This window comes from Aythya ferina (assembly GCF_964211825.1).
Source record: "Aythya ferina genome assembly, chromosome: 2".
NCBI lineage: Eukaryota > Metazoa > Chordata > Aves > Anseriformes > Anatidae > Aythya > Aythya ferina.
Genome location: NC_140297.1, coordinates 36,153,651 through 36,174,179, shown reverse-complemented (window position 1 = coordinate 36,174,179; position 20,529 = coordinate 36,153,651). Strand labels below are relative to the sequence as shown.

General features: G+C 35.7%; 1 protein-coding gene across 7 annotated transcripts in view; it reads right to left on the bottom strand.

Moving 5' to 3' along the window:
- The window catches only part of TAX1BP1 (Tax1 binding protein 1), a 57,135-nt gene that overhangs the window by 13,619 nt on the left and 22,987 nt on the right, over nt 1–20,529 (bottom strand). For 3 of the 7 annotated variants that reach the window (XM_084509236.1, XM_084509235.1, XM_084509237.1), the window contains 9 exons: nt 11,446–11,594; nt 11,218–11,308; nt 9,518–9,703; nt 7,043–7,270; nt 6,660–6,806; nt 5,787–5,880; nt 4,456–4,574; nt 2,896–3,021; nt 839–910 (listed from right to left, as the gene is read on the bottom strand). In XM_084509236.1, the coding sequence (XP_084365362.1) occupies nt 839–910; nt 2,896–3,021; nt 4,456–4,574; nt 5,787–5,880; nt 6,660–6,806; nt 7,043–7,270; nt 9,518–9,703; nt 11,218–11,308; nt 11,446–11,594 (1,212 nt within the window). The remainder of the gene's footprint in view (nt 1–838; nt 911–2,895; nt 3,022–4,455; nt 4,575–5,786; nt 5,881–6,659; nt 6,807–7,042; nt 7,271–9,517; nt 9,704–11,217; nt 11,309–11,445; nt 11,595–20,529) is intronic. The other 4 variants (XM_084509240.1, XM_084509241.1, XM_084509238.1 and 1 more) reach the window with 3 other exon arrangements.

The window sequence follows — 20,529 nt, the reverse complement described above, 5'->3', positions numbered from 1 at the left end:
CCAAGATTTCAAAGGGAATAGGGTTTACTAATCATGCTGCCTGTCAGCCAGTAACTCCTGAAAATATCAGAGAGTGTCTCTTGCAAAGAAATGAAATTCTTCCAACTTTATGCTCTGTTAAGAGGAGAGAACAGCTGCAGCATGAAGCCAAGAATTATCTTTTCTGTTTGGCCAGGAAGCACATGCACGCATCAGACATCAGCCTCTAGCCACAAAAGGAGTGAACCTCTTTCAATGAGGGATACCAAGGAGTAGAACAGGAAGGAGGCTCAAAGTTCACTGAAAACCTGCTGAAAAGCAGGGATGCTACTGAGGTGAGAAAGGAAAAAGTGACAGAAATCCGAACATTTGGTAAAATGTGGAGCTAACTGCAATCTGAAATTATTAACTTACAGCACAATCTGCAATCAGAAAATTATTTTAGATCCTAGATAGAGTATTATTCTAGACAGAATGGAAGAAAACTTGTGGCACTGTAATGTTTTTGTTAGAGTTTATGTAGAAATTTATGTAGAAATGTTAGAGTTTATCTAACATTTAGAAATGTTAGAGTTTATCTAGAAAATGTTCTAGAACACTATTACAGAACAGTAACAACTATTTTCAAAGGTTGAGTCAGTTTTGGGAAATTGGTATTCTGTGGTTTACTTTTTTCTTTTTAGTGTTACCATCTGAACTTGCAGTTTAAAATGCTAATTCGTTTTGGCAAAATATTCAAACATGGAGAAGTACCTTTGAACTGTAAACAAATTATCACTTAAAAGTAAACTGCAATTCCTCAAATCAAAGAGCCCCACAGCTGCCAGTTTACAATATTTAACAGCAGTCCTGACAATACCTTCTCACTGGTAAAGAGTTCCAGCTGTGATGCCAGTTCCTTTATTCGTCTCTCTTTTTCCGCCAGCTGAACCTATATGAAAATCAGATTCAGTTTACAGTTCTTATATTACTGAATAGACATTACTTCCCTGCATAATATATTGTGAAAACAGTGCATTCAATTACTTCAGTTCAGCTTTCAGATGGAAAAAGAACTTGTCTACTACATTCACATGAAACACCTACTACTACTACAAATAATCAAACATTCTCCATAAATTTATCTATGGGGTAACAGCAAGACACTGGCAACCTTCTCTTGTCAGTTTTCAGAAAACAGACATGGAATGATGAAATCCCAGGTAAAAAAAAAAAAAAAAAAAAAAAAAACAAGAGGAACACCAGTGTTACTGAAGGCAGAGGGACACTGCTCTCTAGAAACAGCTGCAGGTTTGCAAGCTTCATCACACTATTTCTAAGGAATTTGCCAGCAAGTACTTCAGTGATTTCTTCCATTCACTTCTCTCCATCTCATGTCCCACAACAGAACTGAGAGAACCAAACCACCCTCCCAACTCAAAGAGACTACATTTGTTTCACAAACATCCACCACGTGGCCCTGTTGGGTGATCAGGGAGAAGACAGATGCAACTGACATATTACAGAAAGCTTTTTCCTCTTTGTTTCCAAATTATTACTTAAATAACCTTTCTCTTCAAAGTGCTGTTTTATTTGGATCCTGGTTTACTTTGAAAACCACCTTTCCACTTATTTATCTGGCATATAAATGCAATACTTTGTATAGTTAAATATCTTTTTGTTTTTGTGTTTTTGTTTGTTCGAGTTTTTTTTCGTTGGTTGGTTGTCCTTTTTTTAATTCTGAAATTTTCTCCCTTAGTAGAGTTCATACTGACTGGGACAAAAAGCTCATTTTTTCCTCCCCTCCTTGCACCCTCCTGAATAAGAAGCAGTTTTGAATTGCAGCCAAAATACTTTCAGTTCTGGAACCAATTATTTATTACTCCTGCTGTTGAGAAGTTAAAAAAGAAACTGTTTTTTCATTAAATTATGTGTGGCAACTGATCACCGTTAATTAATGAAGTTAAATAAATTTGGAAGAGTCATGCATTTTATTAAAGTGAAATTAGAGCTTTAAAAGAAGTATTGAAAATCACACAGTGACTACACAGCCTACATAGTGCTGAAATGCTCCATAGAGTATTTCAGTATTTTATAAAGAAAAAGTGTGGTAATTTCTAACGAGGTAGGGCTCCTACTAGAACTAATATAATCACAATTGTGTTTAAATCCTGTTCATTGCAATGGGTAAAGATGGGCAATATAGAGCATTTCTACCCTACTGCACTAACAATCACCATTAGATTGAGCAGAAGCATAAAAGCTGGTCTTGGGGAAATCCATTGCATTTATCTTTCCCTTGTTTACCCAACAAGCCACCGCAACATATGTTCCAGTATCACAGCCTCAACGATTAAGGTTCTGTGTAAGAAAGCTGTCCATTACGCTTGACTTTCTGGTGCATGCACGTTACGTCACCGTACCAAGATTATAGTTGAGCTCCTCTAAATTAAATCTCTCAAAAACATTTTAAAAACAACACATCATTTATAGCGAATCTCTCGTTAATTCAGGTGAAATGCATTAGATGTTAGTACACTGGTAACATTGCATGCAGTAGGAAGACTGCATGAAGTAGGAAGATAAATATGCCAATCGATATTCCTGCTAGTATTATTGTAAGCAACAGAAATTAGAACTCTCTAGCCCTTTTTTCCTGTAACACAAGACTAAAGTCATTTAAAGGTTTCTTTAAATCCACAATATGAGAAGACTGATAGCCATTTAGTAAGTAGGTCTTACTAGACTTAGCAGGTCTGTCTTACTTTAAAAGAAGCATTAAAAGAACATGCTGTTCCTACAGATTTTCTATTCAGGGCAAAAGTATATTTAGTGTTTTTGTCTCATTAAAACCCTTATTACTCCAACTATCAGAAATGAGCATGTAAGTTAAGAACAGGACACCATTCATTGTCACAAACAAAATCCATAACTTACTTTATACTGATCCTCCTTTGCTGCCAGCTGTAATTTTATGCCCTCATTGATTTTCACTTGTTCTTTCCACTTCAGCTCCAGTTTAGCAAGTTCATCAGCATAAACACTGCATTTCATCTTTTCACCCTATAGTGGTTCATAGCACAGCATTAAGCATTTTTTTTCCAAACAATGACACTGAATAACTCTATGCTTTCAGAACTATTTACCTCATTATTACTATTTTACCGATTTTTACCATTTACAGAAGTCTTCAACAAATCTAGCCTGACTCAATTACAAGGCTTTGAGCATAGAAAATTGTGAACATGATGTTTAATACACTTTTTTTTCTTGCTTAAGTTTCCAACAAGCTGCTATTCCTCTTTAACTTAACTGTTTCGAGTTTCGTTGTACAAACACAATCCTAACACCATACTGTAATCATGCTTACCCTTTCCAGTGTCTCGCTTCAATACAAAACCTTCCCCCATGATACTTTTACAATCACCCTAAATATCTTTCATCCAGAAGGTCAAAGGCAAGGCTTTACTCAAGCACTACTACAGAAGAAATAGCCAGTGGAAGCCACTGAAGGCTTTCTTTAGACAGGGCAGTGAGCAGAATTACATGGTAGTTATTACATCCTGGAGAGCACATTAAAAAAGTAATCTCCTTCTGGTAAGTAAGAGAAACAAGATGATAAGCTGAGTTCATGGCAGTTTAGGAATGTGTTATGACCATTTGAGAAGAAAACACATTGGTGTAGAGAAAAAAAACACCACAGTTTTTAATTCTAAACTTAACTCTAACTGTTCTGACTTCATAATGTTATTTTTTAATCCCCAAAGGAGAAGCAAACAACTGAAGAGACGAGACAATCCAGCACCCAGATGGCATTTCTTAAACACTTCTACAGCCATCAGTTTTTCATGATCACTACTAATGAAACACTCCATCATTACACATACATCCAAACTAGCTGCGTGAAAATCAAACTCATACTGAGATGTATTAACATTTGAGGGGTCTTACTATTATGGCACTGCTAGTGCCAACGTTGGTTCAGAGAACAGTGCAAGTGCACTTATGTACCACTGAGCCTAAGCTACTAAGCCCCACCCACCTGGATATCAAAACCATATAAAAACCCAGGACAGTCAGATTTGGAGGGAATTATTGCACTTGAACATCACTTCAGCTTAATAACTGCTCTACTTTTTCCAAACATCAACTGGCTTAGAGCAACGTGCTGTATTTGATGTATTAAAGCAATTACATTTAACATATACAGTTAAAAAACGTGTTCAAAAGCTTGAGCACAGAAGTAACAATAGTTTTGTTCGTTTGTTTTTCCTGCATTTGAGTTATCCTGAGCAGTCTCCATCTGGGCTCCCTAACACCACAGGTAATTGAGAGCTGACTCAATAAAAATGTGTTTTCTAATGTCAACATTTCTACCTTAAGCATGGAGTATCACACAAATAAGCAGCAAGGCAACTCAGTTGGGTAGGCTTTGTGGTTTTAAGATTTAGCACCTAGAGCTTTCTGTTCAGCTTTCCGAAGCAGCCATTTACTTACTGCCAACATTTGCTTGCATTTCTTATACTTCTCTGTTTTCTCAGCAATTTCTTTATTCATTTCACGTACTTGCTCCTTTACCATGAATTCCGAAACTACATCAGGTGAAATGGGGCTAACTGTGAACATTGAAGAAAAAAACATGAACATTGATTTTTTGTTCCATAAATAAAGTATGCATCAAAGAGATGATAGGCTAAATTTGACAATGCGTCAAGAACAGAGTGCTCCATGTCATCCAATAAATACTTATTCAGAGACAAACACATCAGTAGCCACATGACACTGAAGGATCAGCAGTCATATCAGCAAGGCAGTGTTCAGCACCCTCTCTCATACTGCAGATGAACATAACTTTTTTACATTGATCTGTGCAGTATATATAGTTATCTAGTTATATATAGTTATATAGTTATCTCTCCCATGAGCTCCCAAGAAAGTAAACACCAGAATACCTTCTTATCAATATTATTCTAGATACTTTATTCTTCTGCAAAATTATTAAATTCCTCAGCAATCTACTTCATCCCATCACATATTATAACTAGACTTACTGGGATTTTATTTGTTTTAGGAAACACTTGTATTTAATTAAGATGGGATGAAAGTGACCAGAAATTACACCCTAGAGTCTCCACACAGAGAAAGAATGTGTGACCTTGTAAGGCAACAACAAAATTAGTCAGCGTTTACTAGCATTTATCGATTTAAATTGAATATTAAACTAGGTTCAGTTATAACCTATTATATGTTTATTTTAGAAGATTAGTTTTGTAAGAACTTAATAGTTCATAAAGATTATAACCTAGTTAATTTTCTAATAAACTACTATTGCCTATAAATCACAAGAACAGTCTGTAGACTTGACCTTGTCATCAAATAATCAGAACTTTACTGTGGATTTGATTTTACAGCAGAATGCTCCAGTGAACGTTCATTGTACGGTGACTGCAAAATTTTCACACTACTGTACACAAACTGAGAATTTGGGGTGGAATTTTTTTTTTCCTAAATGAACTCTGTTTGTTAGCTTGGCTAAACCCACTCTGTTAACTATCAAGTAAAATTTATTATTTCAGTCCTACTTGCATTAATATTAATAATATTAATTGAACTGTTTTGAAAAGATACAATAAAATAACTTATGAATGCTAGTACTTGGAAAAAAATCAGCTTTTTTGATGCATTCTCACATTTCTAACCAGCTTCCTTTACTTCAAAGTAGACTGAACGACATCACCTAGTCTATAGTAGAAAAACTATTAGGGACTACTTCACATAGACAACGCTTTCAGGATGATATAAACATATAAAATTTAAGCTGTTGATACCTGGAGATGCAGACAACTTTTTGTCTGTAACGACGGCAGTAGCTGTCTCAATGTTAGATGCATCTGTCAGTTTCTGTTGACTCCCTGCAATTTTCTTGGTGAAAAGAAATTTTGTTTTGGTATTTTATTAAATGAAAACCAAAGCACAAAGTAACATATTTCTTCCACTATCACCTCCTCCAAAATTGGATGAGGAAGAACTGCTCATGAAAACAGGAGAAAATAATAAATATGTAAACATAATTTATTCTACTAACACTGAAACAGTCTCAGACAATGATTTTTATAATCTTATTTCATAAAGATCTTTTTTTTCCTTCCATAGAAATAGCAATTTTAAAGGAAATTATTAGAAAATCTTGTTCTCTAGATAATAGGTTATACTTAAATCCATCAACTTAAATCTAACATTTCATTACAAAATGTAGTCAGTATTACTAATGAATAATTATAGGGCACTTCTGGTGCCCTAAGTCAAATTAGTAATATTCAGTGTTTCTATCAGATCTACAATATAGCCAAAGATACGGAACATTTTTAAGGAGAAGCCACAGTCATTATGATATGATACCTTGTTTACCATTGACCTTCTGGATGAGAATCAAACTCTGAAAGTAATTTGTGGATCAAAACTGGGTAGCTTCCCTGTTTGTTCTGGAGATCACAGAAATAATAAAGACTTTGTCCTAAGAAATCACGTTTGTACATCTTGCCATTGACATTTTGCCCACTGAAGTCTCTCTGCTACTCGGTCCCAGATTTCCCCAGATTTTTTAAGAACTCTGCTCTAAAATCAGGGTTTTTTTTTGCAGAAAGAAGTTAAACAGTTGCTGAAAAGCTACAAAAAAACTGCAATTTCTCCATTCTACTTACTGCCTGTTCTGTGAACTTGTTTACTTGTTTTTGAAGTTTCTGACATTCTTTGAATTTTTCCTTGTAATGGTCAGCAGCCATTTGTAGACGAAGCTTCAGATCTTCAACTTCTCTGCGCAGTTCCTGCTCCACTGTGTTTGAAGTTTCCTTTTAAAAAATAAAAACTGTTATCCCTTTTGTTCAAATAGTACTACTCCCTGAAAAGCCTTTTTTTTTATTATTATTATTATTAAAGAAAGCAAAGTAGTCTATGTAAGTACAAAAGGCTGTCCTATTTTGTAATAATTACCCAAAAAAGCATATTTTAAACTCCAGGATTAACTAAGCTGACTGACAGATTTTGTGAATATATATAAACTCCAGTAAGGAAAACTAACAATTACCTGTTCATTTTTCAAAGCTGTGATTTTTTTAAGTTCAGCTAAAGCATCAGCAAGCTGCTTTTTCAACTTTTCATTTTCCAGACGTGCACTGTGAAGATCTGCCATTGTCTTATCTCTCACGTTTACGGCATCGCTCAACTCTTTTGACATTAGGACAGCTTCTTGTTTGCTAGCCTGAATCTGATCCTCAGCTTTCCTCAGCTGTTCTTTTAAAATACTTGCATCCTCCTGTGAAAGAGAGAAGGGAAAGAGAATTGATCAAATTTTAATTCAACATTTAAATCAAGATTGTTAAAGGTAGGAGAAACATTCACAAGAAAAATCAGCTTGTTCTGGTGGCTCTGGCAAAAATACCAAATCCAGAAGTTTGTGCACTAGTATCATTTTCCCCATTTGCCTTCTTTGCCAACAATGGTATCCATATTTCACTAGGATATAAAGGTCTTTGCACAATCACCATTTCAAAACGCATGTTTAGGCATCATCATTTTACCTATATTGGATTTTTGTTGTAGTTTCAGCTTTAGTTTAAGCTTATTGCAGAACATCTTATTACCACAGAGCTCCTAACAGGCATAAATGGCCATCCAGCTTCAAAAACAGAGTTGATCCCAGAGTAAGACACTGCAGGTTCCAGCAGAATAGGAAGCCTTACAATGCCTACAAGTGGTTTACGTCAAACAACACAGAATAGAGCGTTGGAATGTTTTTCCAAACAACTCCATGTCCCAGGATCTTGCATAATAAGCGTTTCAGAAGGAAAAGAGAAGAATTAACAGAGAATTAGCTGCAGCATGCAGCACTATAAGGCTCTTGGCATCGCTGCAGCTCGATAAAGCAGACCAAGGGCCCACTGACCAAACTGTGAAACTGGTCTCTCAACACCCAGAAAAGCCCAGAATTATAAAAAAAATAACATAAAAAATAAAAGCTGTTATAAGCCAGTTGCAGCCATTGGGCTTCCTGAAGACATTATGAGCTCATATTCTTGAGTCTAGACATAAATTCAAGCATCTCTAGTCCACTATTTGTTCATTTCTAATAATCACATAGAAGATTGCACAGCAAGTCCAGTGGAATAGTAATACATCCTGTAATCATTTAAAAAGATGGATGAACTAGTAGGTGCCCTAAAGAACTATACCTTAACTATTTTTTACAGCAAATCCTACATCAGTTACATGTTTCAGTAAACGTATTGTTTCCAGTAAACAATTTCGGTGTAAGGCAAAAATGTTAATGATCCCACCAGAAAAGTTATAAATGCTTCTCAAGATAACCAGATGACGTTTGTTTGCTCCAGTACACACGCTACGTTTTTAATTCTCAAGTAAAATAGTGTAGTAGCTTAACATATTCAGAAACAAAACTGTAGAGCAGTCACAAGACAAAAAGAATGTAAACTGTAATTTAAGCAAAATAGTGGGTTCTTTTTGTGCTCTTGCTACTTCCACTCTTATTAGCACTTGTATTTTACATTTCTAACTTTAACACAATGTCTCTTCTTTCAAAAACTAGATTGCTTTTTCAGTAAGACAACAGACAAGACACATGAGATGGAAATAAAGTCAGTGCATCACCTGGATGACCTGACTTTTCCATGATGGCTCCTAAAACTGTGTCTAAATTAACTCTGGTTTGGATCAAGAGCACATTTCTGAAGCAAAACCCCCAGTCATTCCACCATTACCTATCATGCTAGATCACATCACAGAACAGTCTCAAGGCACAGACACTGGGTTCCTTTCAGATGAAATGAAACAGGAAGATAGATGCTCATCAAGGACAAACCTAATGCACTTCAACCACAGCACCACACTAAAACTAATCTCAAGTACCCTTTCCAGACCACAGACAGCACGGATACCAGTTCTTAAGCACATTCACTATCGTGTTGCACCACACTGCTTGCTAACCATAGTCCTATCACACTGAATAGCAAAAGTCACCTCCTCTTTTGATGTCCTACCAACACTCATACTGCTGACTTGTCAGTTGGTTTAGTCCATTTATGCGGCATCTTATCCCTCCTCAGGTTTTATACCATTGTATCTTGACAGCAACTGAGTCCCTCAGTACATCTTCTGAATTTTCCTTTTTTTTTTTCCACCATCATCCTCTTCATTCTCAACATGGCTGCATTCTCTTCTCTATTCTCTCTATTCTTCATTTTCTTTCCTCTTTCATGAAGCTATATGCAACTCAGAGGAGTGCACCACTTTCACTGAACTCATAAATTACTTTTTCCACAGAGTTCACCTCAAGCTGTCTCATGTGAGACACCTCAAGAAACAAAACGAAACTGAATTTACTTTCTCCTTTGTTTATTTTCTGCATCTGCTGAGAACACCACAATCCTCCTGGCTCTCAACCTATACATAGGAAATATCAATTCTTCCTTTCTCTTGTAAAGCACATACTACCCTGGATATATTTATTTTAAAGTAGGCCAATTATAGTAGTAGCAATGCTTACCTTATTTGATGAGGAGAGCAAAAAAGCTTTCTTCATATTTTCTTTTTCAGCTATAAATAGCTGTAATCTGCCAACCTCCTCTTTATAATACGATATCATGTTTTCTTTGTTTGCATCCAAATTCTTAAACGTCTGGATCTCTTTTACTAGTTTGGTGTTTTCTATTTCTGTATTCTTCAAGTGTATCTGTAATGATGCTAAAAAATGTCAAACTCTTCTTCCACATTAAAAAAAAACTGCTGTTTATCTGTCCATTTAAGTGTTTGCTAAATTCTAGCTCATCTCTGAGACAGATTAGGACAGGAAAAGAAAAAAAAAAAATTAAACATTTGATAATATCACTGCCCTCACAGCAGAAGATTTCTGGTTGGAATCCTTTCAGCTTGATTTCAGCTCTAACAACAGCTCCTCCACTCTACAGATTGAAGGTAAGCTCCCATTTTCTATACAAAACACGCTAAGCTTTTCAAAACTAACTCTTTTCTTCACAAATGCAGGAAAACGAAACACAAGCAAGAAAATGACTTAAAGAAAGCTACAGAGAAATTAATCTTCTGGTAGCATCTACTTGAAGTTGTCTAAGCAAACAGGACTATACCACCAATATCCAGTTACCAAGACAGCAAACTACTTTAACAACCCTAAAGCTGTTTTTAAGATGTCACAAAGTCTATCATATAATGCCTAAAAAATGCTAATTGTTGTATTCAAGTGCTGTTCGAAGACTATAAGATTTGAGTTGCTTATTTACAGCCAAATCCCATGCTCGCAAAAAACATTTTGAAATTTTAAGATGAATTCCAGTATAAATCTAATGTTGCCTGCCACATACAAGATGTTTTCCTATGAACATGAATAATCTTTTAAACACATCTGATTTGTTTTATACAACCCAAGGAGTTCCTTATTACAATAAGTAAAACAGAAACAGGATTTTTTCTTCAAAAGAAGGAGTAAGAAAACTAACAGTCATCATCTCAAGACAAGTTAGGGGGTGACACTGCTAAAGCCTGATCAGTTTCTCTATTTACTTTTCTAAGCAAATGGACACATCAAATTAGGCAGGGCAGTACAACAAGCTCCTATAAAAATTAAACATACATGTTTGCTGTAAGGATGGTTCCAGCAGTCCACTTAATTCAGAACTTCTGTCTAGTTAAGTCGAAGACTATTTACAAGACTTTTTGTTTGTTTGTTTGTTTTAAATACGGATGTTTCTCAATACCACCAAAATAAATCATTTATGCTAGTGAAAAATCAGTGCAGCACAACTCCTCCTATACTTTCTCAAAGTTACTCAAAGGACTAAGGACCTAGAAAACGTACTCTTGGGAGAGAGCTTGTATGAGTAAAAAGTAATTTATTTTTTCATAGGTATGTTAAGATAACCAGTTACTGGATGATGCACTGCATATACCTAAAGAACCTAAGAATTTTAGGTTACTGTGCTTGCATTTCAACAAACTGTTGGTACATTCTCCTTACAAAACTTTTTTACATGATGGGACGAATTCAAATGCCATTTTCCCCATTCATTCTTATATAACAACTTCTGTAACTCTTAAAAATCTATTCACAGAAATGCCCCTTTTCACTTATTCCTTAATAAATATCATTTATCAGATCTCTCTGTAAAACATTATTACCTTTATTTCAAACCACTTCATTTCAGTGTACACAGGTACAAGGAATAAAGTTACCTTATAAAGTTCTTTTTCATCCTTTTCTGTCTTTAACACACATTCAAGTTGCTCCTTCTCAAGCATCACTTTCTTTAGTTTGTCCTTCATACTAAGAAATAAGCAAATTAATGGTACAGAATTATTAATGCAGAAAAATCATACATATATTAAAAAGTGATAGTTTAAAAAACACACATGGAAAGAAACCATAAAATAAGGAAGGTAAGGGTCAAAATGACTAAATACCTGTCTAACTCTGTTTCTTTCGCAATGGCTTTTTGAGTAACAGTCATGATGTCTTCTTCAAGCTGGAGAACTTTTGAAGCAGCCTCTTCATGCTTTTTCTTCAAATCATCATTTTCAGTTTTAAGAGTTTCTGATGCTTGAATATTAGCCTTTAAAAACAATTGCAAATATTTCATTTAATAATGCACTTCTCCAGAACTACAAAATGCTACTTGAATTAATGTTCAAATATATAAATTCAGTTAATTTCTAGGTTATATGTATATATATATATATATATATATATATATATATGCATCATATATATTTTATTTCAAATAAGGGAATATTTCACAAACATTCCATTATTTACTTCAAGTTTTTTAAGCTTTCTACACAAAACATTGTTTCTATAAATATTCAATAATACCTATTAATTTACTATCAGAAAAAAAGATCAAAATTCACATTTCAAGTAACATTTAGCATTCTCAATCATCTATTAATGCAATAAGCAGTGCAGCATCCATATATGAACTTGAACTTTCTGCTTAAACAGTATCACATTTATCAACTAAAATAAATTACATGATTTAAAACTTTCTAAAAATGTACAATATTTGAAATTACTCAGTGCTTTTAGTTTAGAATACATATAAAGCTATAACATAAGGCAGATGGTCATTAGATTTCTTCTCTTCTGTAAGCTGTATGACAGGCCCATTTTGAACCTCCTACCTGGTATTTACAAACATTAAATTCACTGTGCTTATTTAATAAAAATAATGAGTCAATAAGGCGTTTGTTTCAGTGCAAGCATTCAGTTTTGCAGAGACTATTGGAAGAGAGGCTGGAAAGCTGCCCATCAGAAAAGGACCTGGGGGTATTGGACTATAACCAAGGTGGCCAAGAAGGCCAACAGCATCCTGGCCGGCATCAGAAATAGCCCAGCCAGCAGGACTAGGGACTCAAGCAAGCCACAGTAAAGACAACTGCAAGCAAGAAGGAGAAAAAATAGAAGCAGTGATACTCCTGATGATGAGCAGTTAAGCTATAAGGCTACATTCTACCAGCTAGCCCATTTGGAAGGCCTCATAAAGCTCACAGAGGACCACGAAACAATTGCAGGATTCAAGTCATAGAGATTGGAAGCTAAAACTGGATGATTACAACACCCAGTACGGATTCCCTTGTAACACTCACAGATACAAGATGAGCAGTCACTGCAAGTACAGCATGCATTCGTTACTCTAATTACTGTAATGTCTATCTATACCATCCAAGGCAGTGCACAGTTAAAAGTCATCTTCACCACAGTAAAACGACCATTTAAAAACAGGCCATCTTAAGCCAGAAAAACGTGATTTTTAATATAATGCTATTTTCCTGAGAAAATAAATCAGAAACACTAAATACATTACCATTTCTGTTATCAAAATTCAATAAAGCTTCCCCGTGGCAGTGATAAAAATCAAAGTGTAAACAAGGTCAAGACAGACTGACCAACACAACTGACTACAGCGTGACTTACAATGTTTGCGCAGACACTAAGGTACAAATTGTCTTTTCACCCTGCATTTGGAAGATTAAAGCGCTAGTTCATCTGTTCATCATTTTTAAACAAAACTTAATGCCCTGAAACAACAAAACTGTACTGTTACATCATGAGAAACACATCAAGCAGAGTTCATGGAGAACCCCTACTGGCCAGATTCCACTTAACTAACAATGTTTTAAGTACAATAAAATATAATGAGGACTGTTTTTACTCATTAATTGTCAAAAATACGCTGTTTGCAAGCGTAATTAAGCCCTGCTTTTACAAGCAACTAAACAGAGGTTTGGGTATTATGATTTGGGGGCGGGGGGCAGTGAATTGTGAGGGTGGCAAATGTAACTGATGTCTCAAATACTTCCTGAACCCTAAACAGGCACCTAAAGTAGATTTTAATTTTTGTTACAGATACTATTAAAAAGGAAGAGGACCAATCCATTCCAACTATTTGAACTCTTAATTGGCTTTATTATATGCCTTAATAGAATAAAGTATTTAGAGAAGGGATCATGAATGCACTGTTTGTTGAAAACAGTATTAAAGACAAGACCAAGAACTCCTGCAAGGCTTTCATTTTTGAAGAGCTATCAGTTCCCTGCAAACAAAAGTGCACGTACTTTGGTGTAATGAAGGCAGGATATTTTAATTAAAGTCGGTATTCCAAGTAAAACTTGCTATATAACCAGCAGCAACAACACACATTACAACTGCTTGTCCTTCTCTAGTGCAGTGGAGACTAATTACCTGCCCCTGTTTTGAAAGTCTAGTATAGTAAAAAGCCTATTTCAATGCATATCTGTTTTCTCTAAACACCACTTTGGCATAACTGTAACTGCTGTAACCCAAGTGCCTTCAAAAGAATTTAATCTGATACATTATATATACAAACTGTACAAACAGTTCAAACAGGCTGCCAAAGGTAACATATATTAAAAGGAATTAATAGCCTGAAAAAATACACTCCACAAACAGCATTACAATTGATGCTGCTTTGCTAGTTATTCTAAAGGGACATGGTATTAAAATGTAAAAGTTCCATACTTAACAGATTCTCACCTAATAAACTTGTTTAGATACAACTAAAGCCCACAGTTTTGAAAGAAGAAAGGATTAATTTTTAGAGACGACTTGTTATTTTACAGAATTCTTAGCAATTCAATTTAGATGCTGCAGTCCCAGTCCCATACACTCTGGTTACAGTGGTTTCAGAGCCTATAAAATTTAAAATGAGTACTCTCAGACTATTTTACAGGTACAGGTCGGCTGTGTTTTAGGCAGAGTCTCAAGTGGAAGAATATAATAAACGTATCAACACATACAACCACTGCTACCAAGATGATAATTAAACTGCTGCTTAATTAATTTCTTTTAATTTATCTGAAACATCTACAAATATATCTTTCCTTCCACTGTTTTAACAGAAAGAAAAACAAACCAAGAGCATGGATCATTTCAATGAATCGGTTTAAAAACATGTGACAGTTTCGAGATTATTTTTACATTGGATCTTATCTTTAATTCAACTTAGAAATGCACCCCCTCCTCCAAAAGAGTTGCAAGAGTATTATGGGTGGAGGGGAAAAGCAAACTGCATCACAAGGGGCAGAATAAGAAGCCAGAAGTTACTTAAGTCAGCTTCACTGCTGCAAAACAAAAGCTATCAGAACAAAAACTCCTGTAATTACCCAGAGTCTCACTAATGAAATGCAACAAAAAAAAAATTAAGGTAGCTGTTAAGTGGATCTGTTTTCCCAGAATCAAAATCCTACATTGAAAAGTCTGATGTACCACCCCCAGATAGGGAAGGGAAAGAAAGATGAGACATCAATATATTTATTTTTTTATTGCTATTCTAAAGTGGCAAAAGACTTTAAACTGATTATTGTAAAATTAATTTTATTGAAATCACATGACAAACTGTCCCCCTGGTGCAAAAACTGCCATTATAGATAATTTACTTATTACACTTCATTTACTTATTTACACTTCATTACAAAAAGATGCTATAAGAACAGTGATTTTACATCATCTAGTGTATCCTGATAAATACATCTAATACCCCTACCCATGTTTTAAAAGCTATTCTATACCAGAAAGTGTCACCTTTGAGTAACAGCTAGTATCTGCAACCTGGATTTCATTTTTTACAGAATTCATCCATTATGAAAGAAGAATGAAAGGCTAAAAGCGACCTATGAAACTCTCAGACTAAAGAGGTCAATTCACCAAATGCAAGATGACTTCAAAATAATAATAATAAAAATAAAAACTGCCATCACTTTTCAAGTTTTAGCCGGATTGATTCATTTGGACGTAACTTACTGTCAGGGGAACCATTACCCTTCATACCCCATAGAGAATTTAGGAAATCGAGATTAATTATCTGCTGGAGCCTTTTGTTTACCCCCCTGACATCGTAGGAGCTCCAACAGAATTGTGTAAAACACTTGGCTGACATCATGCCCCGTTTAAAGGACCTCTGAGGACAAGTGATGAACACAACACAGTACCATTGCAGCCACCGCAAAGCTGTCTGAGTATTCTCATGACACAGGGCCCAAATGTTCTGAAAGGAAACCTCAAATTGTGTTTCCTCTCCCAAGTAAAATTTAATAATGCAGCAAAGTAAAACAGGAAACCAATCCCAAACATACTGCCTGATTTTAAGTTTTTATCTTTGTCGCTATGGTTGGCCACAGAAATACCGCACTAAACACCTCTAATACAAAATTTAATACATCACAGCAGCAGTGATATAAAATTAACGTTACTGAACAGAATAAAAACTCTCTCTCTCTACAAAACTAAGGCCTAACTCGGTAAAAGTTCATCTAAGCAACATCAGTCATACCATTACTTTCATGAACTGACTACAGACATACAAGTTTTTGCAGGAGGCAGCCAAAGTGGTTACACACACACTGATTCTGCAGCATGCACTTACATTTCAGAATGTTAGATGCTTAATGTTTCTTATAATTTCACTTTAAACTGCAAAAAATCACTCTCACAAACATATAATTTGAATTAAAGTACAGGCAGAATACCTAACTAAAACATGTAAGAGCATCTCCAATCACTCAGTGAAATAAATATAAATTGATCAGTTTAGGACATATTCATATACCGAACAATCACTGACACCTTAAAACTGGGTTTGCTCTTTACCGAATGTTTACAGCACCCGTCGGTCCTATAACTGCTGGTTTCAACCCGAGCATTTCTGAACGTTTTCTTTGTATCTTTAAGTCATTATTTTACATGATGGGGCTTTGTTTTGTTTTACAAACGATGCATTTCCCTGACTCTTGGCTTTTTGTACAAACAAAACCAACATAACTTGATTTAAAGGGCTACAGAAAAAAATACTCAACTTGTTTACTTTTACGAACCGGGCACTTGTACTGCAGACACACTGCACTGCACGGCATCCTTCTGTCACTGTCTAACCAGAGAAACTCCCTAACTCTTTCGTGTATAAAGCTACTATGCAGGAAAAATACCTTAGTAGAATTGGGATTTGGATGGATATCCCATTAAAACTGCCTATCAAATAGATGAATTAGCCCAGTTTTGAGAAGTTAAATGGTGAAGTAAACTTTCAAAAGCTGATGAGAGAACAAGTTATCGAGTCAGTAAGTTCACTCATGCCTCACTTTATGTCAGTGTCGTAATGGAAACGCTTTTCAAATATACCCAGGGTCAAATAACGTGCAGGTTAATTAATAAATCTGCTGCTTCTGTCTCAAGTTAAACCTTAGAGAACACCACTGCCACAGAAATATGACTTGTCACCACTCTAACCTGATAGAAATCAGTCCAGAAGTGCTCTTTGCCCACTAGAGGGAGACAAATGACTGCAAAAGGATCTGATGTGCAAGCTGTGCTCTCCCTACAAAAACGTTTAAAACCCGTGTGTACAAATCTGAATGGTTGCTCAGTGTCAGACAAGCAAATGCATGAGTGATACTATAGCTACTGTATATTCCCCCCCCTTCAAGAAAGTAATATTAAACCTTGAGGGAGTAGACAAGGGCAGTGCTGCCAGAGAACACAAAAAAATGCATTGTTTTTATTTACACAGGTATATATATATTTTTTATATAAATAGCATGTAAGATATATAGGAGAAATATTTGTGTTGCTATTTTATTTGTATTGCCTTTTTTATATATAAAAATGCAACTGATTTTTTGATTCAATGTTCTTCAACTTTCTTGAAAGGAAAGTATTTTCAGGTAAAAGCAGCTTAGCAGTGCAGCTCTCACACCAGGGTGTGTACCAGTAAAAAGTGATCTCAGTAGGAAACCAAAGGAAAAAATTAAATGTTAAAAGAAACCTGGAAGAGTTCTGGTGACCATGCATCTTGTGTCTTTGTAAGTAAAATTATCATAGTGAGTAAGTGCATCATTATTTTAACAGTGTTATATTACTAGAGTTGCAAGCTATATATGCAATATGATTCAAAATTAAAAAAAAAAAAAGTTATCAGGGAACATCATCCTTGTAAAAATATTACTTCATTTTATTCCCCAGATGGCATGAAATTAAGCATAGGAGTGGTTTAACTGGCATGAAAACAGGCTGCAGAAGGATAGAGTGTATTTCTGTACCAGGACATGCAGCCCTTTTCGAGACTAAAAAGAATGTGCATGTTGGGGGGCAGGAGAAGGTGGGGGTCAACTGGAAAGAATCGCTTCCTTCCCCCAAATCTGATCTTCTTGTAACAGCTACATACTGCATCTGCTAAAAGGCCCTTAGATGAGAGAGGAGGAAGAGACCAACCTAACGCAGTGAAGACTGAATTTGGAGACTGAAGTTCTACAATAGCTTCACATATTTAGTGGCTAGGGGGGAAGGTTGGCTAAGGGGCCCACGGTGGCAATTACAAGACATGAAGCTGTACTGGTGTTGACTGGGACAGAAATACTTTTCTTCCTAGTGGTTTGTATGATGCTGTGGTTTGGATTTGTGATGAAAACAGTGTTGACAACACACTGATCGTGTAGTTATTGCTGAGCAGTGCTTACACAGCAACAAGGCCTTTTGCTACTCACACTGCCCTGCCAGTGAGCAGGCTGGGGATCCACAAGAAGCTGGGAGGAAACACAGCCAGGACAGCTGACCCACACTGACCAAACTGACCACGCCATATGACAGCATGCTTGGCAATTTAAAATAAAAATAAATTTAAAAAAAAAAAATGTAGGACTGCAGTTGCTCAGAAACTGTCTGGGCATCAGTCAACTGGTGGTGAACAACTGTGTTGCCCATCACTTGTTTCTTCTTGTTTTTGTTTTCTTTTTTTTACTTATTAGATGGACTATATCTCATCCCATGAGTCTGCTAACTTTTACCCGTCTGATTCTCTTCCCCCCTCCCCCTGGAGGGGAAGGCGAAAAAGTGGTTGGGTGGTGCTCAGCTGCCTATCAGGGTTAAACCACAGTAGCAGTGTGTACTAATCTAGTCTACCAAAATATTGTGTAAAATCCATCCTGCTTTTTGCACTTGTGATCCACTAAAGGAAAATAAGAATATGCATGTTTCAAGTGGAGACCTGGTGAAGTTTTTCAAACTTCACTCCATATACTGGAGAATACAAACATGCCTCAAGCCATCTCCTTTTCTATATAAAGGGCAACAGATAATTTCAGTAGACAGAACTGCTGAAAGAACTGAATATCTATCCACTTGCAGCACAAAGCTAGGGATTCCATATGAAGCACAACAGCAGGGCTGGAGCATATGGTCCCTGTGAGCACAAACACTGGCAAGCACAAAGCTGTGCGTCTTGCAGATATTCTTCTTCTGTGATGGTGGTGATGACAAACTGAGAAAACTAGGTCTGCAGAACCACTGTGTTGAATACCAGAAAAAATATACTTTTTTTTTTACTCCAATGTGGTAAAATAAGATGCTAACCCTAAAATAAAAGCCTTTAGAAATAAGAAGGGAATTGGAGTACTGTAATATGCAGGACTTGAATGAGAAGCAATGTTTCAACAACTCAAATAACACAATCACTTTATGCCTTGAATTCATTTATTCTGCCCATTTTTGGTAGGAAATGAGATAGAAATCTTGTAAGAAGGCAACAAAAGCCTGTATCTCCTGAACAGCAAGAACACTTAGCAAACCAAAACCTGTAGTTTGTTGTGATCTTTACAGTTACCCGTCAGGAGTGATACACAGGGACTCACCTGTTCTTGAAACTCAAGAAAGCCAATCTTTGCATCACTTAGATTACTGCCCAATGTTCAAACTGTGTGGAATACTGACTGTATTACACCTGAACAGATTTACTTATTTATTTATACAGATACAGATATACGGATTTATTTTAGCATAGACTTTGTTCCTAAAAGATTGAATCTAACTTTAGTGTGTTTCTTCCTAATATTTGTCCCAAAGAGCCTCTAAAGAACCACTTTAAAAGCATCCCAACCAGTCGAAAATCAGACACAGAAGACAATACCCCAATGCCCAGAACTCCATGACAGTAACTAGGAAGAGAAGAGAGCAAATGTTTAAAAGTGGGAGGGAAACTTTAATTTGGATAGAGCTGTGACATAGTCCATCAACAACTACCCTGCCTGTATCAGGAAAGCAATGTTTCTATGGATATTTCTCAATAGTCCCAAATACTCCTGAGCTATTTGTGAAGACTGAAAAAAGTCAGTACTAAAAAGAGAAAAATATCTTAAACACATATGAAAAAATATAAATACACAGGAGATATTAAGAAAACTGTTTTAACAAACTACAGTAGCACGAATGATCTCAATTCTAAACTAAAGTAAGGTAGATTTAGATTAAAGAAGAAATTATTTACTACGAAGGTGGTGAGACACTGGAACAGGCTACCCAGACAAGTTGTGGATGCCCCATCTCTGAAAATGCTCAAGACCAGGCTGAATGGGGCTTTTGAGCAAGTCTAGTGGAAGATGTCCCTGTCTGCATCAGGTGGACTGGAACTAGATAATCTTTAACAATCCCTTCCAACATCAACCATTCTGTGATTCTATGGTAAAAAAAAATACAGGGTGGCTTAATAACACATATCATTAAAAGACAAGGATACTAGGTCAGATATCCACACTATTTGCTCTGAGGAAATTGAGGTTTTTTTGTTTGTTTTTAGAAAAGAGGAAAACAGATTGACAAGTATGTTATATAAAGGGGTTCGTGATTATTTGTATCTGAATTTAATGGCAATAAATGTGTAACAGTTACCAACACACCAGAAGAATAAAGAGCTCTGCACTCCAAATCAGTTGTGTACATCTATACAGACTTATCTACTTGTAAGTAATCGTTTTTCTTAAATTAATTAACAACAAACAACTTTCAATATACTTAGAGCACATTAAGTTATTTAATGAATAAACTAAACATTTTTTTAAAAATAAATAGATTAAAAAGTGGAGTTGATGAAATTAAGATTTTTGTGTCAAAGGTTTAGACCATAACTAAATATCCAGCTGCATGTGACTTGCACCAGAGGACTAGGAGTAAAAGAAGAAAAAGAACCCACAGAATCACTTTGTTAA